At 43.0% G+C, this 23,519-nt stretch overlaps 2 protein-coding genes across 8 annotated transcripts in view; one reads left to right on the top strand and one right to left on the bottom strand.

Annotated features, from left to right (window-relative positions):
* Gsdme (gasdermin E) overlaps positions 1-23,519 on the top strand; it is a 78,249-nt gene that overhangs the window by 46,469 nt on the left and 8,261 nt on the right. For 2 of the 3 annotated variants that reach the window (XM_021164889.2, XM_029478382.1), the window contains exons 7-10: positions 341-468; positions 2,505-2,706; positions 5,450-5,523; positions 13,139-14,500. In XM_021164889.2, coding sequence (XP_021020548.1) covers positions 341-468; positions 2,505-2,706; positions 5,450-5,523; positions 13,139-13,411 — 677 coding nt within the window. In that variant the 3' untranslated portion in view covers positions 13,412-14,500. Of the gene's footprint in view, positions 1-340; positions 469-2,504; positions 2,707-5,449; positions 5,524-13,138; positions 14,501-23,519 lie in introns of those variants that run through there. The other variant, XM_029478383.1, reaches the window with a different exon arrangement.
* The window catches only part of Mpp6 (membrane palmitoylated protein 6), an 87,207-nt gene continuing 85,780 nt past the window's right edge, over positions 22,093-23,519 (bottom strand). For all 5 annotated transcript variants that reach the window (XM_021165218.2, XM_021165217.2, XM_029478381.1 and 2 more), the window contains one exon: positions 22,093-23,100. In XM_021165218.2, coding sequence (XP_021020877.1) covers positions 22,924-23,100 — 177 coding nt within the window. In that variant the 3' untranslated portion in view covers positions 22,093-22,923. The remainder of the gene's footprint in view (positions 23,101-23,519) is intronic.

Below are 23,519 nucleotides of genomic sequence, written 5' to 3'. Positions count from 1 at the left end.
ACCGCTGGAAAGGATGTGTTTGGAGACCAGTATGGCTTAGGCTTAGTGATTCTGCCTCGAGAATTCACTGTTATAGATAGTAGGCCAAAGAAGAACCCAAGAGGCTTCCAGGTTAAGTCTAGCACTGCACAGGTAGAAAAGCAGGTGAGGTCTGGGATGTCAAAGTGGGCTCCCCTGTCCCCCTTTCCTTTCCTGTAGTTTCCCTGGTTGTACTGTCACTTGGGGGTGCCGTGAATGTCCAAGACTCATAGCCAGTTCTGAACATGGAGTCCTTTGGAAGGAACTGGTGACTGAGAGGCAGGGTGTGTGCATGGCCTGATTGCATCTGCTCTGCTTTCAGCAACCCTGCACCTAGAGAGGAGTTTCCATCCCTTTGCGGTGTTACCTGCCCAGCAGCAGAGGGCGCTGTTCTGTGTCCTGCAGAAAATCCTGTTTGATGAAGAACTTCTTAGGGCCCTGGAGCAAGTGGTAGGTGGGTAGGCGGGGGTTATGGATTTGGGTTTGTACCTGGTTGCTCTGAAAAGATGCACAGGCTAGACCCCTCAGGACAGGTTTGGGGATAGTTTGAAATTAAGTTTCACCACTTCCCTTTAGCCCTAAAACTTGAAGCTGCCATCAGGCGGGAAGAGATGAGTGACTTTCTTAGAGCTATAAAGATGACCACAGGCTTGGTGCTTAAGAATATCAGAAATTAATCTCTTACAGATCTGGAGGGCAGACCTCAGAGTTGCCAGTGGCAGTAGGGATATACCCCTCTGAAAGCTCTAGAGGAGAACCCTTGTTGCCTGCCGTTTCTGGTGGCTCCTGGCATTCTGTGGCTGGTGGCTTATCTCTGTCATGTCTTCCCTAGCCTGTTGGGTCTTCTCTAGACACAGAACTCATTACTGATCACCATTACTGGATACAGACTTCTCTTACTTGAGACTCTCACCCTAATTACACCTGCAAAGACTCATTGCACATAAGGCTTCATTCTGAGACTGCAGGTGGGCATGTATTCAGCTCACAGTGAAGGGGCTGTGTGGCAGAGCCTGTCAACCTGTCCCATTTAGAACACAGACAAGGAGGTGTTTATCAATTTGTTTTGCAACAGCCAGATTTTGAGGGACATACCAGCTGCTCACCCTCCATCAGCTCAGATGTTTTTTTTTTTTTTTTTGTACTTAATGAGGCTGAGACTTTGACAATTTTCTTTTCATTGTGACTTTGTTTTTAGTTTTCCTTCTTTCTATACTGCTCAAATGCTTTAAGGTGTCCAGAAAAAACACTCACATCATCTTCCCACTTGAAATGAAATTTCGAGAGCCTCAACCAGGGACAGGATTACAGTTGTCCAGAGGGTCTAGTTTGCCTTCTGGAGGATGCAGGGCTTAACCCAAGAAAGAACACAGATGTTTCTGAATCCCGTGACTTTTACTTCCTAAAATACCCCCTCCCTAGAGGGAAATGTCAGGTTAGTCCCTTATGGAGAGAGTAGTACCTGCCTGCTGATGAGTGTCCGAGAAAACACCGGGTACCTAGGGCATGGAACTAGTCCAGGGGCTCAGAACTGGCTCATGGGCAGTGCCATCCCACCCCCGAGCAACCTTGTGATGGATAAAGCTGCCTAGGGGAGGCTGGGGACATACTAGGTTAAGCATGCTGTTTTTAGAGTGTGAGGACTAGGAAGGGATGTTGCTTTTATGACCCCTTTGACAGTTTGATATGTAGCCAATTGTTCCTGGTATCTGGTAAAACTCAATATCCTGGCATAGTCTGGAAGGTTCTGTCTGCCTGACACTTCTTGCCTGACTCTTCCCCTTTCCCTGTGGAAGGACAGTACTTGGGCATGGCTCATCTGTGTCCTTAGGAGGAAAAAAAAATTTTTAATACTTTTTATGAGGTATTTTCCTCATTTACATTTCCATTGCTATCCCAAAAGTTCCCCATACTCTCCCACCCACTCCCCTACCCACCCACTCCCACTTTTTGGCCCTGGAGTTCCCCTGTACTGGGGCATATAAAGTTTGCAAGTCCAATGGGCCTCTCTTTCCAGTGATGGCCAACTAGGCCATCTTTTGATACATATGCAGCTAGAGTCAAGAGCTCCGGGGTACTGGTTAGTTCATAATGTTCTACCTATAGGGTTGCAGATCCCTTTAGCTCTTTGGGTACTTTCTCTAGCTCCTCCATTGGGGGCCCTGTGATCCATCCAATAGCTGATTGTGAGCATCCACTTATGTGTTTGCTAGGCCCCGGCATAGTCTCACAAGAGACAGCTATATCTGGGTCCTTTCAGCAAAATCTTGCTAGTATATGCAATGGTGTCAGCGTCTTAGGAGGAAATTTAGGCTCATAGATGGCATCAAAGTTTAGAAAAGGGCTCAGTGCTTGCTTTACCTGGAGAGCGTAATGCACATGGAGAGTGTTGGGAAGTGCCGGAGGGGCAGAGGCTCAGTTGGGTTGCACTTCAATGAGTTCTGGCTTCATTGTATAGTTTTTCTTCTTCTCTTTCTACACTGTAGTGTGACGATGTGGCTGGTGGCCTCTGGTCCTCACAGGCTGTATTGGCAATGGAGGAGCTGACCGACAGTCAGCAGCAAGACCTCACAGCCTTCCTGCAGCTGGTGGGATACAGGATACAAGGAGAGCATCCTGGCCCACAGGATGAGGTCAGCAACCAGCAGCTCTTTGCAACAGCCTACTTCCTGGTCAGCGCACTAGCAGGTATGGAAGACACAAAGGGAGCTGGGCAATGTCTGCCAGGGCTGGGAAATAGTGTCGCTTTCGATCTGCTTCTGGACAGAGCAACAGTGATGACTGAGGAAGGTTTGGGACAGTTCTCTCCGTTTTAGTCCAGGGGGTAAGATGTGGAAGGCTAATAAAGAGTCCTGACACACCCTGAGCCTCCACTTTAAGGGTGTGTCAGTCTTACTCTGGGAGGACTACCTTCCGATCCTCTCACTGGAAGTCACTTTTGAAACACAGCCAGTGATCCCCAGCAGGGTCCAGATGGTGCTGTGTGACGGGCACTTTCCTTTGGCAGCTGTTTGTCCTGATCCTCTCCTCTGCCCTTGCACACTTGTGGCCCCCTTCATGGCCCTCTCAGGTTTCATATGCTGTGTGAGGCACTTGTCCAGGAGGAAGGCTGGGCTTCTGCATGGGTCTGAAATGGCTTCCAAGGGGGAGTGGATTTCAGTTATTGTCAAGAGGATCCTGCCATGCAGAGAGCCTGGTGGTGCCCCATGTGAAGCAGCTGTAGCTACATCTCATCTCTGTAGACCTAGCTTCCCTCTACCACAAGCTACTAGGCACTGGGTTCCTGATAAAGTGGCTTTCTCTCAACTACAGTGATAAAGGCCCAGGGAACCTTCAGTGTTTAAAAAAAATGAATGAGAAAGAATAGTTCAGCTTGATGGATATACCTTGTGCCTTGCTCTCAATCACAGATAAAGGCTTTGCATAGTTGAGTGGAACCAGATACAACACATAGGCTCTGTAAACTTATACCTAGAGACTGGGACCAACATTAGCAGTGAGCATGCTTGAGTATAGACTTTCTGACAGGCTGCAGGCCAGACTCCGATAGCTTGTGAGAAGCTTTCTCAAGTATTCTATACTACTAAAACATTTCTATGTAGAATAGTCCATGGCTGACACATACCACAGCCCTGTTCTTCCTGACTTTAGACACAGCTCTGCAGCTGTGGTGGCCCTACAAGGGGCTTTAACACAAAACCTATTCCTGTTTGGAAGCTGGATGCAGGGAAAGCTTTAGGTGTAGCCAGGATCTGCATCAAGTCTGCCCTTTCCTTCTAAGCTGTAGTTTCATGGCAGCTGCTGCAGCAGAGCAGGCTCATTTAAAGCTCTTTTGGTAGTATCCTGGTGAACCCCAGGGAAAGTGCTAGAATAGAAAGTGGTCCTCTTGGGCCCTATCAGTGGCTTTATCCTGTTTAGCTGCTTCCAGCCCTGCAGTCTCTGGTCTCCTGGAAAGCTTCCCCTGCCTGTGTGATGGCAAGCAAGCCCCAGCTTTCACCATAGAACCCCATTTGTAACTGAACAGCCTTCTCCAGACTCACTGGGCAGACTTATACCATCTTTCAGGCAGTTAGGGGAGGGCACAGCATGTCTGGCCTATGACAAGCATCAGGGTGAGAGCTTTCTTTGTGCTATGCTCACAGTTCTGGGTAAACATCTCTAGAGATGAGGGATGCAGGAGTAATTGCCTGCGGCAAGAGGCACTCTGGAGGGTGAAGGGTGGAACTGTGGGTGTGATAGTGCTTGCCTGACATGACGTGCGCTTCTCAGCCCTGTGCTTTCTATTTTCATCTTCCTGGAGTAGGGTGAGGGCCTCCTTTGGAACACAGGAAACTCAGATTTCTTAGAGGCAGGTGCATGACCACATTGGAAGGATCTGTTGCGGTTCTCTGGTGGGATTACCTACGGGGCTGCCTCTTCCCTCATGTCCTTTTGTCCTCTCTGGGTCACAGCCTCAGTGACAGGTCATCTATAAGACATGAGCGCATGAGTGGTCACTATGCTCTGTGACTTAGCAGCTCCAAGGGGAGTTCGGTTTTACACTGGAAGATAGTTAATAAAAGCCTGCATGGCACTGATTTTCATTTCCTCTGGCAGGGTGGGGAGTTGGCAGGGCCCTCTCACAATGCTGCCCCAGCTTTGTCCTGTCACTGACAAAGGGACTGGTGGCATGGTGGAACCCTTCATGTTTGTGCAGTGGCCTGACATGTGCTCCTAAATACTCTGTAGTGGGCCAAATGAACAGAAAAAACAGGCTCTTAGAGGTACACCCAGAGTATTTTGCGTGTCACCACACATGCCTATAAATTCCAATACTAGAGAGAAGCAGAATAATTGCATTCAAGGCTATTCTGGGTTTCTTAGCAAGAATATGCCCCAGAAAGTCAGAAACAAAACATTCCAGCCTGGTTGCCTAGAAGGGCTCTAACCACTCTATAAGAGAGTTTTGAGCCAATTATCCTTTCCCAGAATCCATGCCCTTCCTTCTGACCAGCAAATTCAATGTCAATGAACATGCTCTAGGGACTGGATTCCCATGAGACCCCACAGAGAACCAGCATTGCCTTCAAATGTGACCACACTCTTGTTTTTAAGACAGTCTGCATAGCTCTGGCTGACCTGGAATGCTCAGAGATTGCATTTCTGCCGTCCAAGTGTTAGGATTAAGGGGATGCTACCACACCTGGCCTGACCACACATTTACTTTTTCTAACTGGTGGTAGCGAGCTACTGAAATATAAACTAGGCATCACCTAGGTAGGCCTGGCCGCAATGCTCTTTCCTTGTAACACAAGGGCTCACGGCATAGCTCAGGCTGGACCTTTTGCCTAACCCCTCAAATGATGAGATTACAAGCATGCAATCACTGTGCCTGGCTTCCGCAAACTTGTTTTTTGACAGTGAAAATGACCTGAATGCATGTCATTTACAGAAATGCCTGATAATGCCACAGTTTTCCTGGGGACTTGCTGCAAACTCCATGTTATTTCTTCGCTGTGTTGCTTGGTAAGGAACCTTCGGATGGGACAGTGGGGTGGAAAGGAATGGGGAGGAGGGATAGGTGCCGGCCTGCTGGTAAGAGCTCTAGTTTCTCAGCTTGAGACGGTGTAAGTAGGTGTCAGCACTAGCACATGGGTGCTTGGGAGCTCTGAGGTCCAAAGCTCAAGGAACTGGCTAGCAAAGAGGCTTGGTCTACAGATTCCAGATTTTCCCAGTTTGGAGACTACTGGCATAGCTATCTCAGCCAGGCCCAGCAACCGTTGTTGATCACTGTAGTTGTGTGGAATGATTTGAAGTTGCTTTGTGTCACACTTGCCAGGAAGAATTCAGGCCTGCTTTGCCAGGAGGAGACATAGCTTTTCTCTTAGAATATCAGTATAGCTTGGTGCTCTCTGGAAATGGCACTACAAGAGCAAGTGATCAGTAATGAGTCTAGCCCCAGCGTAGAGCTAAGTTCTCAAGTTAGAGAGAGGGCAATTAATTAGTAGAGGAACCAGCAACAGGCTATCCCATTACCCAGCTAGTCTCACACAACCTGTGTTTGGGGAAAGGCACACCTGGGTCACTTATTTTAAGGTCTGGTATAGGACCAGGGTCCACTACTATCCCATAGCACTAAGCTGGCCATGCATGGACCGCCTAGACTGGACCTACATATGTTCTGTATGTCCATATAGGTTGTCTTGGATGTTGTTCTGTATGGAGGAGGTATCAGAAGCTAAGACCACTAGGTACTGACCACACAGCTGGCCAGATTCCATCCAAACTGACCACAGACTCTGTGTCCTCAGGGACACTTAACTATTTGGAGGCATGCCAGTCTATCTGAGAGCAGCTGAGGGTGATGGCTGCTAGTTTGATTATAGAAATGATGTAATTGTCCTAATTGTATGCAGTGATGAGCAAAACAGCTCTGTTCTCTCTCGCAGCACTGAGTGCTCAGCACTTCCAGTCTATTTCTTGAGTATTTAGGGAACAATTAAAAGCTATTCAGGAAGTCTATAAAGAAGAAACGTGTGCTAAGGGAATCAGGCCCTAATGAACTCACACTACAGTCAGCTCCGGTTCTGACCTTGGCCGCTGTTCCATAACCAGGCAGGAACCAGACTTGGAGTTCCAGAATGGACTGACAGAGTCCTGCCTGCCTTTCCACTGGCTGCCTCCAGATGCACTAGCCTGTCTTTGGAGGCTGCTCAACAAAGACAAATCCTGTTTCTTTAAAGATCTTCCTAGGTGCCCTTAGGCAATCCAGGTAATGTCTACAGAGGGCCTGCTGTTCTCTTAAAAGAGCCAGGCTCCTGCAGGCCTGGGGTATTAGATACTTCTTCACGCAACCGACTTAAAAGAGGATGCCCAATCCACTTGCACTTCTGTTTGAAAGCCCGGTAACTCTGAAGAGTCTTCCTGGTGGGCTCTGGGTGAAGGGGCAGGTATGTTAACCATTTACTGTGAACTGGTAGAAAAATCAGTAGAAAAATCTAGAAAATATTCCAAGTCAGGAATTGCAGAGGCAAAGGTTCTTGGAGCTGGAAACACAATTAACAGATGATAGTGCCTACACCTGAGTTCCTTCAAATATTCAAGAAGTTCCAACATTGCTGTTTACATTAATAAGCGAAACAACCAGAGGATGGCAGTGGTAGTGTGTGTATGTGTGACCACCACAGAGCAAAGGGAAAAACCTTATATTTTGCAGGACTCTTGAAATTAGAAGAAAAAAAAGTGACTAGAATTCTAAACAATGAGGGGAGTACCTGTTGTATGTCCCCCTGCCCTTCACCAAGCCTGGCACTACCCTGGGAAAAAGAACAGAAAATGGCAGCAGACCTCCTCCTTTTGTAAGCCAGTGACTGCAACTGCAATTGTAACATAGCTTTATGTCTAAAGAACTAGCTTGTGTAAACAGGACTCTAAAGGGAGTAGACACCTGACTTGCGCCTCCCATAATCAGCAGGACTCTTGCCTTGTCAGAAACCTTGGGTCTCGTGGCCACATTAGGTGGAAGGCAGTGCCATCAGAGTTCTACCACTTCAGGCTCAGATGTACCACAGCCATATGCATGGGAGCAGATCTCCTCACCTTACAACCTTGAGGCTGTGGGATGTAGCTGCACTCTAAAACCCCAGCCTCACTTGCACCTGTCTACCAGGAGCTCACCAAGTTCCCAGCCAGGTCTGACAATTCCAGGAATCTGGTGGTCAGGGACCCCACTGCCAGTGACACCTGTACCTACCCACAGAGGGAACGAGGGAGCTCTTCCTGTCTACAGTCTCGGCCGCACTCAGGCTTGTAGTTCAGATCACATCTATGCTCTTCAGGTCCATGGCAAATGATGCCACAGGTCTTAGCCTCCCCATTACTTACTCTTTGCATGACCTAGGTATGTTTCCACCTTGGTTTGCAGCCTCAGACCCCAGACATCAAAGGGCAAGTCTACATACTACTCATATTAACCTAGTAGCACAAAGAGAAATTCTCCCCTGTGCCCTGCTCCTCCAAGCATGGAAACCAGAACTACTGAGATAACCCAAGGAACTTGCCTTCCATAGTCCACAGACTGGGTTAGGGCTGTTGGTACTGAGTAAAACGTGTGCTTATCTCTTGGGTTCTGGGGAAGGTACTGTCTGGATATCACACCTCCATAAAAGTAGCTAAACCCTAGCAACTTTATCCCCATGGACTAGGGAAGTGCTCTTTCATGTTTCAATTCCTTAAATCCTATGGTTATCAGAAGTGTTCATCTGGCAAGACCTGGGGGATGGGTCTGCTTCTTTCTGTGGCTTAAGAATTGTGGGTATTGGTGCTACAGACCCAAGCATCTCCCACAACTCTTAGTGTGATCTTCGCTTACCTGCACAGACCTAGAGATAACTCTGCACCTCATACTAACGACTCCATAGCAGCTGAATACACCCTTGGAAGCCTATGTCTACGGCAAAGCCCTACCTCAAGAAACTACTGTAGACAGGATAATTGATGGTCTTGTAGACCCTCCTCATGATAGGAACCAAGTAAGGTACCCCATAGGGCTGCTCCTTTGAGCTCATGTGTAACTACAACCCGAGCATCTATCCATTTGACATTTAAACAAACAAAAATTCCTACAGAAAATGCCTCAAAATACGGGCTGTTCCACAGATGTACAGGATATAAAGAACAGGGCAGCTCCAAAGAGAATAGCTCTTCTCTAAAAATAATCTCTGAGAAGGAAGTTTGAAGAGTTCATAGTAATGATCCCAAGGAAATGGAATGAGATCCAAGAGAATATAAACAAAATACTACAAAGAGGCAAGAAAAAGCAGTTCAGGATATAAATGAGAAATTCAGAGTTAGAAATCTGAGTTTAAAAAGCCCCAAAGCTCAAATTCTGGAGCTCACATATCAAGTCAAGGAAAGAACATCCACAAGCTCTGACATGCGGCCATGAGCAGCCCGAGGACAGCAGAACCTCAGGGTAATGTGTCCAGTTACCCCAGGAAGACAAGGGGGCTGCTTAGCTTCATGAAGAAATAATAGCTGAAGAGTTTTCAAATCTTTAAAGACCCAGAGACATCTACACACAAACAGTTAAACCCCCAACTAAACTAATAAGTGGAGTGTGCCCTCACCAGACATATTATAGTCAACACATCGAAATTACAAAGAATCGGGGAAAAGGAAAAGCAAGACAAGTCCCCCAGGAATCCTGAGTTCGAGGCCAGCCTGGTCTATAAAGTGAGTTCCAGAACAGCCAGGGCTATACAGAGAAACCCTGTATCAGAAAAAAAAAAAAAAAAACCCAAAAAACAAAAAAAAAAAAAAAAAAAAAAAGGAAAGAAAAAACAACAACAACAAAAAAACCAGTAAGAAAGAGCTGGGCATGGTGGAGGATACTTGTAATCACCACTAGGAAGTGGAGGCATCTTCAGCTACACAAAAAGCTTCAAGGGCAAGCTGGGCTGCATGAGACTCTACCTTAAAAAACAGCAGACCAACCTACCTACTATACGCAACTATATGCTGCCCACAGACCCAAGATATCCATTTACTAATGTATGTGTACTAAAAGAAGGGCTGTTGAAAAAAAGCAGTCAAGTGGAAACCAAAAGCAAGCTGAAAAGTAGACTTTAAATAAAATCAAACTCCAGAGACTATAGCCACTATAGATTCACAAATAGATCAGTTCAGAACAGATGCCGAAGGAAGAATATATTCAGATCCAACATTACCATTCCAATGGTCAAAACAACTACAGACATGAAAGCAGAGGGTGAAGACTGTTACAGTTAGGGACTTCCCTTTGTCCACTACGAGCAGTAACATTTAGACACAAAATTAAAGAAATACCTGAGACTGTATCAGTTCCAGGCAGCTTAACCACCAGCAGCAGAAAACTCATTCTTACTAGAGCATGTTAGAGTACAAGTAAGTCTTGTTGCTTTTTCTCTTTCTCTTTTCTCTTCTCTTCTTTCTTTTCTTATCTTATCAAATGAGTATAAGAGTTGATTTAGTATAAAGAAGAAATCAAGAAAAACCAGTTATCCACATTCCATCCACTCCAGGCAAGACACATTAACTCCTATTACATCAAGAATAAGAGGACATAAGACAGACCACATAGAGGCTGTGAATTAAAGTCAGTGAAAGGTGCTTAGGTTTCTTACTGTGGTGCAAAGGATTTGATGACGACAGGGCACTGTCAGCATCCCCAGGGCTGCCGGATATTGAGGTATAACTAACTAAACAAGCAATTTTGAGGGACAAGTAAGATGCTCCTATTTTGTGAGTGAGCTTTAAGAACAACTGTCCTGAAGAGAAGGAAGTTTGAGGAAGTCCACCCTCCTCTAAGGTAAAAGCTTGAAATCTTTTCCGGGTGACGTGCAGACACTCTTCAGGAGCCTTACTGTCTGTGCACTAACCACACGCCGCATCACCCTTCTGCTCAGTTTTAATTCCTGTAGACCCTCATTAGTGTTCTAAAGTCTGCATCAGTGACCTCTGCGATTCTGCTAGTTTTTCTTTACATTTTTTGTTATGAGTCTGTCTGTCTGTCTGCGTGCCTGTATGTATAGCCCCTGCCTGACTTGCCCAGCAGTCAGACCCTTTGGATGTGTGCACTGGGAACCAAATCTGATCCTCTTTAAGAACTGCCGAGCCATCTTTCCAGCTCCGTGGGCTAATTTCTGAATAAAGGTCTTAAAGTCAATGACTACAAATGAATCATTATATACAAGACACTAATAACTGGCTCTTCTTGAGCACCTATGTATAAAATAAGGCTTTTGTACTTCCACTCTTAGCTCTACAAAGGGCCAAAATACTTCATTTCTAACTGAAAAAAGAAATCGATGTTCCTACACTGAAAATCCTTTTTTTTTTTAAAAAACAGATTTTCTTTTTCTGTCATAAAAACTTGAAAATGATGGAGGTGCTAGCCATTGCCACAATAACTCATGGCTATTACTTTATTGCTCCTATTGAAGAGTTAGTTCATGCATATTTGTTCCTTTAAAAAAAAAAGTCATTGGAAATCACTATTACTCCTGAAGACAGACACTCTAGTCCTCTTCTTGTAAAAAATAAAGCAAAGGTCACACTCATCTTTCCTTTGCTAACTCACCTATCCACACACACACCCACCAGTCACCCCACCAGCTAACCCATGACCTCACAGGACTTCCTCATACTACCACAAAGCCCACTTTTAGCACAGAAAGAATGAATAGTATGCATCTTTTTAGAACATAAGGGAGTAAAACTTAAAAAGAACCCAGAAATTATAAAAATCCCTGTTCCTAGTGACTACCAGGTAACTGGAGAAACCCTAGAAACAAAGGAAAGAAACAGAGCAAAGCACAGTACGCAGAGGAGCAGTAAAAGGAAGTTCCGAACAATGAACACACACACCAGGAAACCATAGGCTTTAGACAATCAGCACTTGGGAAGCAGAGGCAGGCAGGTGTCTGTGCTCTCCAGGCTAGCCTAGTCTGTATGTTGAGTTCTGGGACAGCCAGGGCTAATGAGAGACCCTTTCTCAGCAAAACAAAAAACTCACAAAAGAGCAACAAAACAATTGGTGTTTTAAAAGGAAAACAAATTATGCTCAAGGTAGGCTGTTTGTATGTCTGTGTGTGTGTGTGTGTGGGGGGGGTGGGGTGGGGTGGGGTGGATGGGTGTTGGTGGCTGGGTAAAGACTTAGAACCAGAGATGAAAGATGACATTAGCTATACCACAGAAACAGGATCACTAGGAGTGACACAACCACAGGGCTGTGGCGGCTTTACTACAAAAACAATGAACAAAGAACTAATCCCAATGCTGCTTCCAGTGTTTAAAAGTTAAAATGGAAGGAACTCCACCAAATGCATTATCTGGATATCCAGAGGAGAAACAAAAGACAACCGCAGACTCACATACAAAAATTCCCAATAAAACAGTACCAATTGAACTCAATAACGCATCAAAATGTAATACACCATATGAGTGTTTCCAAGCAACCTTTAGACGAGGGATTCATCTGGAAGATAGTATACACTCAAAAGGTTATACACCATAAAAATAATTTAAAAATGAGCTAAAAATCGAAATGGCTACTTCTCAAAAGACACACAAATGGCAAACAAGTACATGAAAAAATGTTCCCTCCCTACCCTCCTCTGGTCAACATGGAAACACAAATCAAAATTGCAGTGAAGTAGCATGCCACTCTCATTAAAATAACTATCAAGATGATGTAAGAAATGCTAGAGAGGATGTAGAAAGGAAAAGCCATTATAGGAATCAGAATGGAGGGGGGCCTCCAGGCACTAAACATTGGTGAAAGTTACTAGGAGAGGAAATTATTACATCAAGAATAGATCCACACTCCAGTGTTTGTGGAGCCTTTTCCAAGCTAAAGTGTGACAATGGTCCAGATGCTCCTCAGTGGATGAGGCAAAGGGCACACCAATAACTGCCCAGTATACACTTGTGAGAAATGGAACCCTGTTACTTATTGGCATTACCATGGCTGGAGCTGGAGTTCATTATTAAATCTAACAGGTCGGAACCAGGACAAATGCTCTCCTGCAACTCTGGAGACACTAAGTCAGTGTCTTGGAAAAGCAGAGTGGAGTCATGACCCAATGAACTGGACAGCAGCGGGGAGCGGAGATGAAGCTCAGTAATGGGTTCCAAACAGGCAGGAGGGACGGCACTTCCGGATCTTCCTTAACGTAGTGGTTCGAGTCAAACCACCTGTATTGCAAAATAACTAAGAGTATAGAAAGCTCAACACAAAATGGTATATGAAGGCAAAAACTCTTCGTTGCCATCATTTATTACTATAGATTCTATACATGTACTTAATCACCATAATGCATTCCATAGAAATGTACACATTATCAGTGGAGGCAGATAAACCCTTACGTGGACGAAAGGATCATGCTGATCCAACTTACTGGCCTAATGGATCTAGGTACAAGTGTGTGGACTCAGGAATACAGGCAAGGAAGAGAAAAACAGGCCTGAAGTCTTGGCATGATGGAACACGTATCTTTATGTTCCATCTAATGGTTTTCCTGTTTTATTTGGGAATTCCTTTAAAAGGTATTTAACTTGGGATTTTCTGGGCCATTTTGAAGGGATTTGTTTGTCATTTCAGCTCCATGCTCTGTCTGATGACAGCGTGTGTGATTTTCACGACCCCACCTTGGCTCCTCTGAGAGACACAGAGAGGTTTGGCATCGCGCAGCGATTGTTTGCCTCTGCTGACATTGCCCTGGAGAGGATGCAGTTTTCTGCGAAAGCCACCATCCTGAAGGACGCTTGCATCTTCCCGCTAATTCTTCACATCACTCTAAGTGGGCTCAGCACTCTAAGCAAAGAGCATGAGGGGCAGCTTTGTCAGTCGGGACACGCTACAGGTCAAGACTAGCTACTTTTCAGCATTGAGAAGCTACTTTGGGATTTTGGACCCAAGCAGGTTCAGTCTGCCAGTGAATTCCAGTGCACCTCAGAGGTGGCGTCTTTCCATTTCCAGTGTCTTTGTGAATGGCTGCAAGCATTGTCAATGGGTTATTCTCATCAGAGGCCCACTGCACTGACACTGGAGTCACTGAGGGAAGAACTGCCTGTCAGTCACTTTATCTTCCACTCTTATGTGATGTTCAAAAGCAGAAGAGTCTCAGATTTTACTTCAGAGTTCATCATAAGCTGGGAATGCAACAGGGAGGCAATTTCCTTCCCATCCTTCAGACATGCTGTATACTACTGGGTAACTGGGAAACCAGAAATGCTACTTGAGTATATGAAACAATTATAGTAAGAACATCTAATTTGACCCACCTCAACATGAGAACTTAAATATATTCCTCTTATTTGACATATTATGTCTGGGGCAATTCCAGTGCATTCTGGGAATTTGTCACATGTTGCAATTTCTAGTAAAAGCAATTCTGAACTCTGTGTAGTTGGCTGTTCTATGTGTAGTTTTGATGTACTTCTGCTTCAGCAGACTTGGACAGTCTCTTGAAGTCTCCTGATTCCACTAAGAGAATCTGTTACTATTGATCAGACCCAATGCCCCTGGGCAGCAGCTGCAGTGAGATGCATGTTAGCATATAGTTTTCACCTCCACTTCATGTGGCACCTTCAGATTATAAGGAAGAGTAACAAAGATGAAGTAAGTCATTTCTATTAAAAATGAGATTCGACCTAATGCAGCTGTCTATGACAGGGGTTATAATATTACAAACCAGCAACGCTGCTTGTGAACTAACTATAGATTAGGAAGGAAAATGCAACACGTGTACTTGTGCTGTGCTGGTGGCGCCTGTTCTTTTGTCTATTTCTGACAGCAGGCATCAGGAGCAAGCTATGAACAGAACATATGATACGAATCTAGAGGTAGGAAAACATACGCATGGGGATGCATGCCAAGATTCAGGAGAAGCCCAGCAGCGGCTCAGCATACTGCAGAGACTTGGAGAGTGGTACAAAAGACCAAGCAGGTTATGTCTCCAGCTTTGCATCTAGCTAGGATTTTGTAGTATCCTTCTAATCAAGGAAAAAAGAACCCTGAAGATGGGTCTGGGGAGCCTGCACTGCGTTGCCAGCACCTGTGGAGAACCGAACATCAGGATCACACATGCGCTACCAGCACTGAAGGCAGACAGGGCCTGTGTGGGTTTGCTGGCTCACCAGAAGCCAACCAGAGAGCTTCAGTTGCAGTCAGAAAACTTGTCTGGAAAAATAATAACACCTGGAAAGCATAGAGGAAGATGCCTCTAGCTTCTATGTGCATGTGTGGGCACACACAAATAATAAAAATAAACCATTCTCCTGGAGACATCAGAAAGACTCTAAAGTCTTTCTTTAGTAGCATGCTCCTGAATTTGAGTTATGGGATCCTAAGAGCCAGCATGGGAGAATTACAAAGGGCTCTGGAAAGGCTTCCTCTACACAAAGCCACATTTTAATGAGTCTCTGCCTTCTTCCTGCAGGCCCAGTGTAAAATGCAACCAACAGGTATGCTTGATGAAACACATGGTCTCTATTTCCTGGACACATGGGAATGACTCATGCTGTCTAAACAGAGCCTCTGTTTCTTGATTCTGTATTTTAATCTTCCCAATTCTGAGAACCTTTACAACAAAAGGCATCAACAAATCTCTGCTGGGATAGAAACGAAAGCATAGGGAAGCCCTGCTGAAAAGTAGAGGCAGATGAAAATTTATTTACGTGGAAGAAAATTACATCAGGGACTTAAAAAAAATCTTTTAACCAAAGTTAATGTGATAGCCTGCAGTTTTATCTCTTAGGTCTACCTGTAAACAAAGCACTTCAACTTTCTCAACAGCAAGCATCTCTTTAAACACTCAGAAGTATTTACCAGGAGTGTGCGATTTCAAAGTGAACATTGCAATGATTTTAAGCTATATCTGGAAATATGTTCTAAGATTTATAGTGAATTTCTGAAAAAAACCAGCCCACACTGTCTTATAGGAGATTAACACCCGTGGGCAGCAGTGATGGCTCTCCTTGCAGAAACTACTAACGCTGATGCTTTGAAAGCAGGGATGCTCAACTTTTAAAGCTTTTCATCAGAAAGTTACTAGAGCAGCTTGGCCAGTTGTCTTCTAATGAAAACTACTTACAGTCACTTCAGAGGGTGAGGTTTAAAAAAAACAACAAAGAAAAAAGCATGTGTTTCTACTAGGTCCTAACAGCCAGGAGGAAAGGCATATGATAATGAACTGGGCCGGTGCTAAAATTTCCCACAGCAAGTCACTCACGGCAAATGCTACTTGTGGGCTATTCAAAAGAACTTGCAGAAATTTTCATTTGTTGCTGAACATTGTGTTAACTTTATGTCAACTTGACACAGGCATCTGAGGAGAGAACCCCAATTAAGAAAATGCCTCTGTAAGAGTGGGCAGCAGGCAAGCCGGTAGAGCATTACCGTAATTACTGAGTGATGGGGGAGGACCCAGCCCTTTATGTGCAGTTATCCCCAGGCTGGTGGCCCTGGTGTCTAAAAGAAAGTAGGCTGATAGGTTGAGCAAGCCATGTAATCAAGCCAGTAAGCAGCACTCCTCCATGGCCTCGGCATCAGCTCTTGCCTCCAGGTTCCTGAGCTGTTTGAGTTCTTAGCCTAGCTGATGATGAACTGTGATGTGGAAATGTAAGTCAAGCTCTTTCCTTAACGAGTCGCTTTGGCCATGGTGTTTCATCACAGCAATGGCGACTTTAACCACTGCTCATTCTTGTGTAGGAAATCGGGTTATGGAAGAAACAGGAACCAGCGTCACTTCTTTTAAGAGATATGTAACAGAACCATGAAATAACATTAATGTTATAAAGGATTTACTAACAAAATTGCTTAGTAGATAGTAAGTTACACAAAGTAGGACTTAGCTAAGGGAGCAATGCCTCCTCAGAACTTGAAAATAAGCAGTGTGCTAACCAGGCTCGTCAGAACAACAGGGAAGAAGTTTGTTCCTCAAACACAACTGAAGTTTAAAACTGTTGAACCTGTTTATCAGGACTAAGTGGCCATTAAGCCTATTCCCATATCAGAATACTTGTCTCTAAGGTGACTCAAGGGAGTGGTACAGGGTGACAGCCATCATATCTGCCATGGAGTTTCTGTCCTTTTACTAGGGAAAGCATAATTCTGCAGAGTGGGAAAGATGACCTTCGGGAACAACCAGCCAACAGATCAACACTGTCATGGCGTCGCTCTATCAATCTCCCATGTGTGGCAGCACACATGGAATGTATAGGCCTAAGGCCTGTATACACTGGTAAAACCTTGACTGAGGCCACTCCCTTTTGTGGTTAACAAAACCAGGCACACGTTATCATTAAAGTTTTTCGTCTATTAATTTTGATGTGCTCAGAGTGATTTCTCTGGAAAGTCATGTTTGTTCTTTAACAGGACAGCATCAAATTGGTTCTGCCTGAACGACTAAAGTAGTTCTCACTTGGACTATGCTTACTAGCAGTGTTACAACTAACCAGCTCTCTTACATAAGATGTAACCATGTCTTAGTTGGTAATGGTGTCTGGCTTAATATAGCTGACGGGGATTTTTGTTCCTGAGGTTCTGGCATATGCCTAGGGCCTTGTGTACAGCAGGCTTGCAAAGTGCTCCACCCGCCTCTAGGTCCCGCCCTCCTCAGCTGAACAGTTCCCAACACTTTCTTTCCTCTTACTAGTTTTAAGTTTCTTACTTAGTTTTAAGGTGACTCAAGGGTGACAGCCATCATATCTGCCATTAAGTTTCTGTCCTTTTATTAGGGAAAGCATAATAAACTCCTTCCAAGTTCTCAGGCCACCTTGACTAGTAAATCTGAGGTATGGCCTATCACATTTATATGTTGCCTATTTATGGTTTGCCTTTGGCTCAGTTACAATAAAAACAACGATTTCTGACTTTTGAAATGAAAGCTAGGACTACCACTCAGTAATGGAGCATGCGCTGTAGAGGCAAAGTCCTGGGCTTAAGCTCCACAGGAGTAAGAATAGTTATTTCAGGAGACATAAAAAGCAGTAGTTTTATATATAAGAATCATTCAGCTTCCAAGTTATAAGTGGCATTTACCTTAACTACTGATGTGCTAATTCAGTTTATGTGAGTGATTAAAAAAAACAACAACAACAAAGTATGGAAAAAAATGGTCATTCTGACCTGTGTCCCGAGGCTGCTTGTTATCCCAGCACAGGTTACTAGCCATAAGCCAGTAAGCAATCAGAATGAGAAAGAGGTATTTTCTAGATTTTGGGGTACACTAATTGGACCTAACTGCATTTTTTCTAATGAAGAGATAGGTGCGTATAGAGCCTCACACTATGGTTAAAATCCAGGTTGTACTGTCAATTTCAGAGTGCTAAGATCAGTCTACTCTGATGCCAGAGGATTTCAATGGCCTGGTCAGGGAAGGACTTGGAAGAGGATTTAACGGGGCTCCTAGATTAGGACCACTGACAGGCAGACCAGATTGCCTTCCAGACTGCAGCCACATCACGGAGCTCTCTTAACCCTGGGGATGGATTCCGGAGCAGCTCAGCATCTGCTATTTCACCTCAGAATGAGGCGACTTTACAGGGACTGAAGGAGAAACAGCCTTGGGTAAGAGAACACATTTAATAAGTAGTCTCAAAGCCTTATCATCGCAGCACAATCAGTCACTCCTCAGAGTTTAGGATGAAGAGAAGTCTTACCTTAGCCCTACTTAACATATAGAAGGTGAAGGGAGAGTAAATGCTATTACGTCAGTCAGCAGTGGGACGCTGGTCATCAGAGGCAGAGAAACTGCTTTTACTCTTATCACACAAGATGACTTTTAAGACATTCTTGTAGTGTTTGCCCAAGTGGTACAAACCTACCGTGCTTACCTTAGAAAAGCATCATGATTGCACTTTTCTCTCCAAAGACGGAGTTTCTCTGTGCAACAGTTCCGGCTACCCTGAACCTGAGCTGTAGACCAGGCTGGCCTTGAACTCAGAGATCCACCTCCTCTGCCTCCCAAGTGCTCGGATAAAGGTGTGTGCCACTTGCACCCGGCTAGTCTCTCATTTTTTAGTCCACTAAGGATGTGTTAATTCTTTGAGTTTTTCAAAGGTTACTCCAGGATTCAAAGTAATAAGATGGAAATATGATAAATATTTTTAAAAGAATATAACTTTAAAAGCTAAAACAAAAATACAATTTAAAAATAACCTTACCTTAAAAAATTAGAGAATTATCATCTTCAGGTATATCACATATACTTACAAAAAGACCAATATGATGCTGAATTTTTCATCAAATGTATTCTTAAAAAATCTGTGTATATTCAGTTATATACAATAATCTCATTATTTAAAATACTAAATTTTCCCAAGAACTCCAAATACATTACAGATGTTATAAGAATTCTCACAGCAAATCCCTTGGAACAAGAGGAGGGCAGGCACTGTAATCTTTAAGTCTAAGTCATAGCACAAATTTTTCACTGGAAAATTTAAGGAAATATTTCCCAAGAGGCCTCCATGCAGAAATCTGTTTTTTGTTAAAAAGAAAATTAAATTCTAATAGTAAGAGACAATTTTCTGAACGCAGTTTTCCTAATAAACAGAATAGTCAGAAAGGGGGTTAGTGTCAGCTCCAAGGTGGGAGCCAAAGCCTCTTCAGAGAACCTCATATAGGGCCAGCATATCTACAAATCTGAAAGTAATTAAAGATCTTAGAATACTAGCTGTAACATGTGGACGGATATATCTAGCTTTATTATTCATGAATTTTGGAAGAATGTTACATATTATACACATAGCTCTGTGTGTGTATGTGTGTGTGTGTGGATGGATATCCATCCATCCACACACACACACGTTTTTACAAAATGAACTATTTATGTACACATGCTTCAGATCTGCCTTTTCCTTATTTAGTGTAAAGATTAGTTGTTATGGAGGTAGGACCCTCAACCCTGTAATTCTGTATAATGGAGAACTGTTTCAAACTCTCTACATTTTCAATTTACTCATTTAAAATAATTATAACTAATTCTGTGGCCTTGACAGTTAAGCTCAATCACTGAATCATGATACTTGATATATATAACACTAAGTATTGTTTTGGAGTTAGGATCATTTCTTGTGTTGCCGGGATCTCATACATGTTAGGTACATACTCTGACAACAATAGCCCTGGGCCCTGTTCTGTTTTGTTTTGAGCCGGGGTCTTGCTATGTTACCCAGGCTAGACTCCAGCTTGCTCTCCTCCTCCGTCGGCCTCCTAGGTGCCTGCACTACAAGGCCTGGCATTATCAGCATTTTGGCCACGTTAGTACCTGGCCATAATCAACATCCTGCTACTGGATTTTACTGCTATCTTGAGCTATTTTCTAAACAAGTTTTAATAATCAATTTGTCATTTTAAAAGAAGTGTTTTAAACTTACTATAAATTACCAGACTCTGGAATCTAGGGCTTAGTCCTATTTGGTTTATGATGATATCTATTTCAGAAAGCTATGGTCAGCAATTGTATCAAGTCAGACAAAACAAACACTTTTGCTGTATTTGACATCGGATATTAACTAAAAAACAGAAATGGAGACTGTACAGTAAAAGCACTGTAAGACTGAAGGTGAAAATTCTACTGTAGGGCAGTAAATATACTCCATTGCATAAGGTTAAATGACTTGTTCAGAGACATCATTTCTACAGGCATTTGCACATTTGAAAATGAAATAATACATGTAACCATTAGTCATAAAGAAATAACCATGCCCTGAATGCTGAATATGGACACTCATCTTTTAGTATGCTTATGGATACACGTATGTCTTCCCAAAGCTCATGCATGTGTGTGTACATTTTTTTTACATAGTACCAATTATTGAACACCACTGTATGCCCTTTCACGTTCAGCAAAGCTATTATAAATAAGTCTGTTATGTTAGACCCTTCCCATGAGAGAAGTATACATTTCCTTGATCACGTTATCTAGGAAGAATCTTTTTGTCAGGCCTGATGGTTTCTATAGACTCAGATGTTTTCTATAGACTCAAATTTGAGTTTCAAATTTGGTGGTTTTTCACTGAGAAACAGTTGTATTTTCTTAATATTGGCATCTATATTATAGTGAGCAACACTATCATTCCATTAGGAGAAATCTAATGTAGCTATGTTGATGACTCATGAGTACCATTTATAACAGAAACAATGTTAAATACAGATGATACTCTAGACATTATGCATTTTTATATTTAACATGAGAAAGATATGTAGCTATTGTTTCTGTTGGACCCAGATGGTAGAAATACTGTGTGGATAGACTGCTTTGCTGATAAAATTTTTCCAAAGCAGCTTAGAAAGGCTTCATAAGACAGCATGAAGGTACACTGGGGAATACGGCACATTTCCTGTGAGCACAGAACTGAACTTTCTCTCCAAGCTTACATTACAGTGTGCTGAAACACTAAGTTACAAGGTGTCATGCAAATACTGTGCCCTGACTCATGTTACAATGAGAATCCATGAGTTTTATCAAATACATGTAGTTTACAAAGTTATTAAGTATATGGTCCGTTTTGTTAACACTTTCCTGCTCCCTCCCCACCAAAAAAAAAAAAAAAAAAAAAAAAAAAAGAAAGAAAGAAAAATAATTTTGGCTATGAAATTCTAGAATTAAAATTTAAAAGCCTGCAGATTACTACTATTACAATACGGTAACTTAGGTGTTTTATTATGAAAGTAATTTAAAGCAATGTATAATATTGCTTCTTATCATATATAAGTACCTTTGTATGCATGTCTATGTATAGCTACATCAATCTTCATATAGATGGATATATAACTCTGATGAGGGGAAAGCCAAAATCAGAAGTCAGGTGTCTATAGACTGTCACCAAAGACACTCATCAATATTTAAGCACCAAACCCTTTCAAGTATGACTCTTCTGACTGTGAAAAACTGGCAGCAGCCGGGCAGTGGTGGTGCATGCCTTTAATCCCAGCACTCGGGAGGCAGGGGCAGGTGGATTTCTGAGTTCGAGGCCAGCCTGGTCTACAGAGTGAGTTCCAGGACAGCCAGGACTACGCAGAGAAACCCTGTCTCAAAAAACCAAAGAAAAAGAAAAAAAAGAAACCCTGGCAGCAATATAAACTAAGGCTGTGTAAGTTCAGCGATGAGCTGCATCACTACGTGCCAGTGTTTATGGAAGAACAAGTACCACTCAGGAATCCTAGAGGAGGGCATCAACCAAGGTGACCGTGGAAATCAGTACGCTGTGTCAATGCAGCTAAAGGACTTGGTTTCTAATCCTAAAAAAAAGTGTACTTCTTAACAGAAATCTGAGGAATATAGAACATTATTTAGTATATATTACATAATATTAGGTGTGCATATATATGAATAGCTGGCAATTATTTCCAAATCTTGTAAACTGTTCAATGGATTTGGTTTTTGACATAACAGAGAACAAATACCCTAACAAATCACTTCCTGTTTCAGAAATCACATCTGATGATTAACAAACAGCTTGCAGCTTAGAGACATCTTTAAATATCACAAACATTTGCACAGGCATATTTTTGCTGACTATTCTTAAAAAACAAAACTGAAGTAATAGGTTTGAAATTTTATATTTGAAAATAAGTAACTGTTCTTTAAGTTAAGTTTGCAGGATAAGGCACTCTCTGTGTGCATGACCATGCTTCCACCCGAGCTCCAGAGCTAATATGCAACATTAGTCGGCATCAGCACATCACTGCGACAAATGAAAAGAATAATCCCATAGAGAGTGCAAGCTATTGCTCTTCATTGTGTTCACTAGAGAGAGATGGGAGTGGGCTGGGGTGGGGGCGAATTTATCTTACAATAGAATGAGCAGGCGCCATACTCTGGACTAAGAGGTGGCCCTGAGCAGATTAAGATAGTAGTGGACTAGCTGTGGCACTGGTATCTAAATTCTGCTCCTGTAAGGAGTCTGAGGAAGGTCAATAATAAGTATTATGTTTTTCTAATAAGAGAATAATTGACCCTTCACTAACCACTTACAAGAATGACAGCATTACAAAACTATTTCAAGTATTCATTATCACAGTGAAAATGTGAGATCAATGTTGGAGAAAATGATCTGAAAATTCCTTTGATGAAAAAGCAAGGGTACTAAATCAAAACTTACAAAATGCTTGAACGCATTTCTTTATGTGGTATGAATAGAAAGGTTTTATCCATAAAAAGTTAGAAAAATTAAGAGAAATTATATATTAGTACACCTTCCCAACCACAAATATATAAAAATTCCACCTAGTGCACTGTTATTTCAATCTACACAATAAAAATGCCTTGATGCGCAGGCGCCTTCCACCTCTGCATGTGCTCGCCCAGCAGAAGGCTGACTTGTTGAGTCACTGTTTTAAAGTTTTATTTATCTGTTGTTAACCTTACTGAATCATCAGTACACCCAGCTAATTGGGACCCACTGTGGCTCCATCCTCAGTTTCTCAGTGGCAGTCTGCAGCTTCTCGAAGGCTTTGTCCAGATTGTCATTCACGATGATCAAATCAAAGTAGTGGTTGTATGCTCGTTGAATCCGCGCACTTTCATCCACCGTCTTCTTCAAGTCAGAGTCCTGGAAGGTTCAAAAAAAGAAGTTTGCATGGTGATAAATACTGATTTGTTCAGATCTAAAGTGAATTAAGAAATAAGGGGGTTGGGTATCTGCTGGAATTCAGATGCGAGTTCTTAGAAATCTATGCTATCTAGTGCTGAAGGAGGCATTACCAGATGTCTGTTCCTGTCGCATCTTCCCATCTACTTCCATGGCTCATGAGTATTCTGCACACGCTGTTTCGGTAGCTGTAGAGTGAAATTCCTAACACTATTAAGGTGAGTCTAAGACAAGACAGGTAGTTAATTTCTAACTAACTTCTATATAATCCTTTCCAAAAGGGTGTTACCTTATATGGTCTGTATAAATTCTGGATTCCCACTTGTATTGGCTGTTCAACTCAAAGCCAATTTACCCCCTGTCATTTAGAAAGACAGAGA

This window comes from Mus caroli, chromosome 6 (assembly GCF_900094665.2).
Source record: "Mus caroli chromosome 6, CAROLI_EIJ_v1.1, whole genome shotgun sequence".
Classification (NCBI taxonomy): domain Eukaryota; kingdom Metazoa; phylum Chordata; class Mammalia; order Rodentia; family Muridae; genus Mus; species Mus caroli.
The sequence above is the reverse complement of the archived record's forward strand: the minus strand, read 5'-3'. Positions and strand labels throughout refer to the sequence as shown.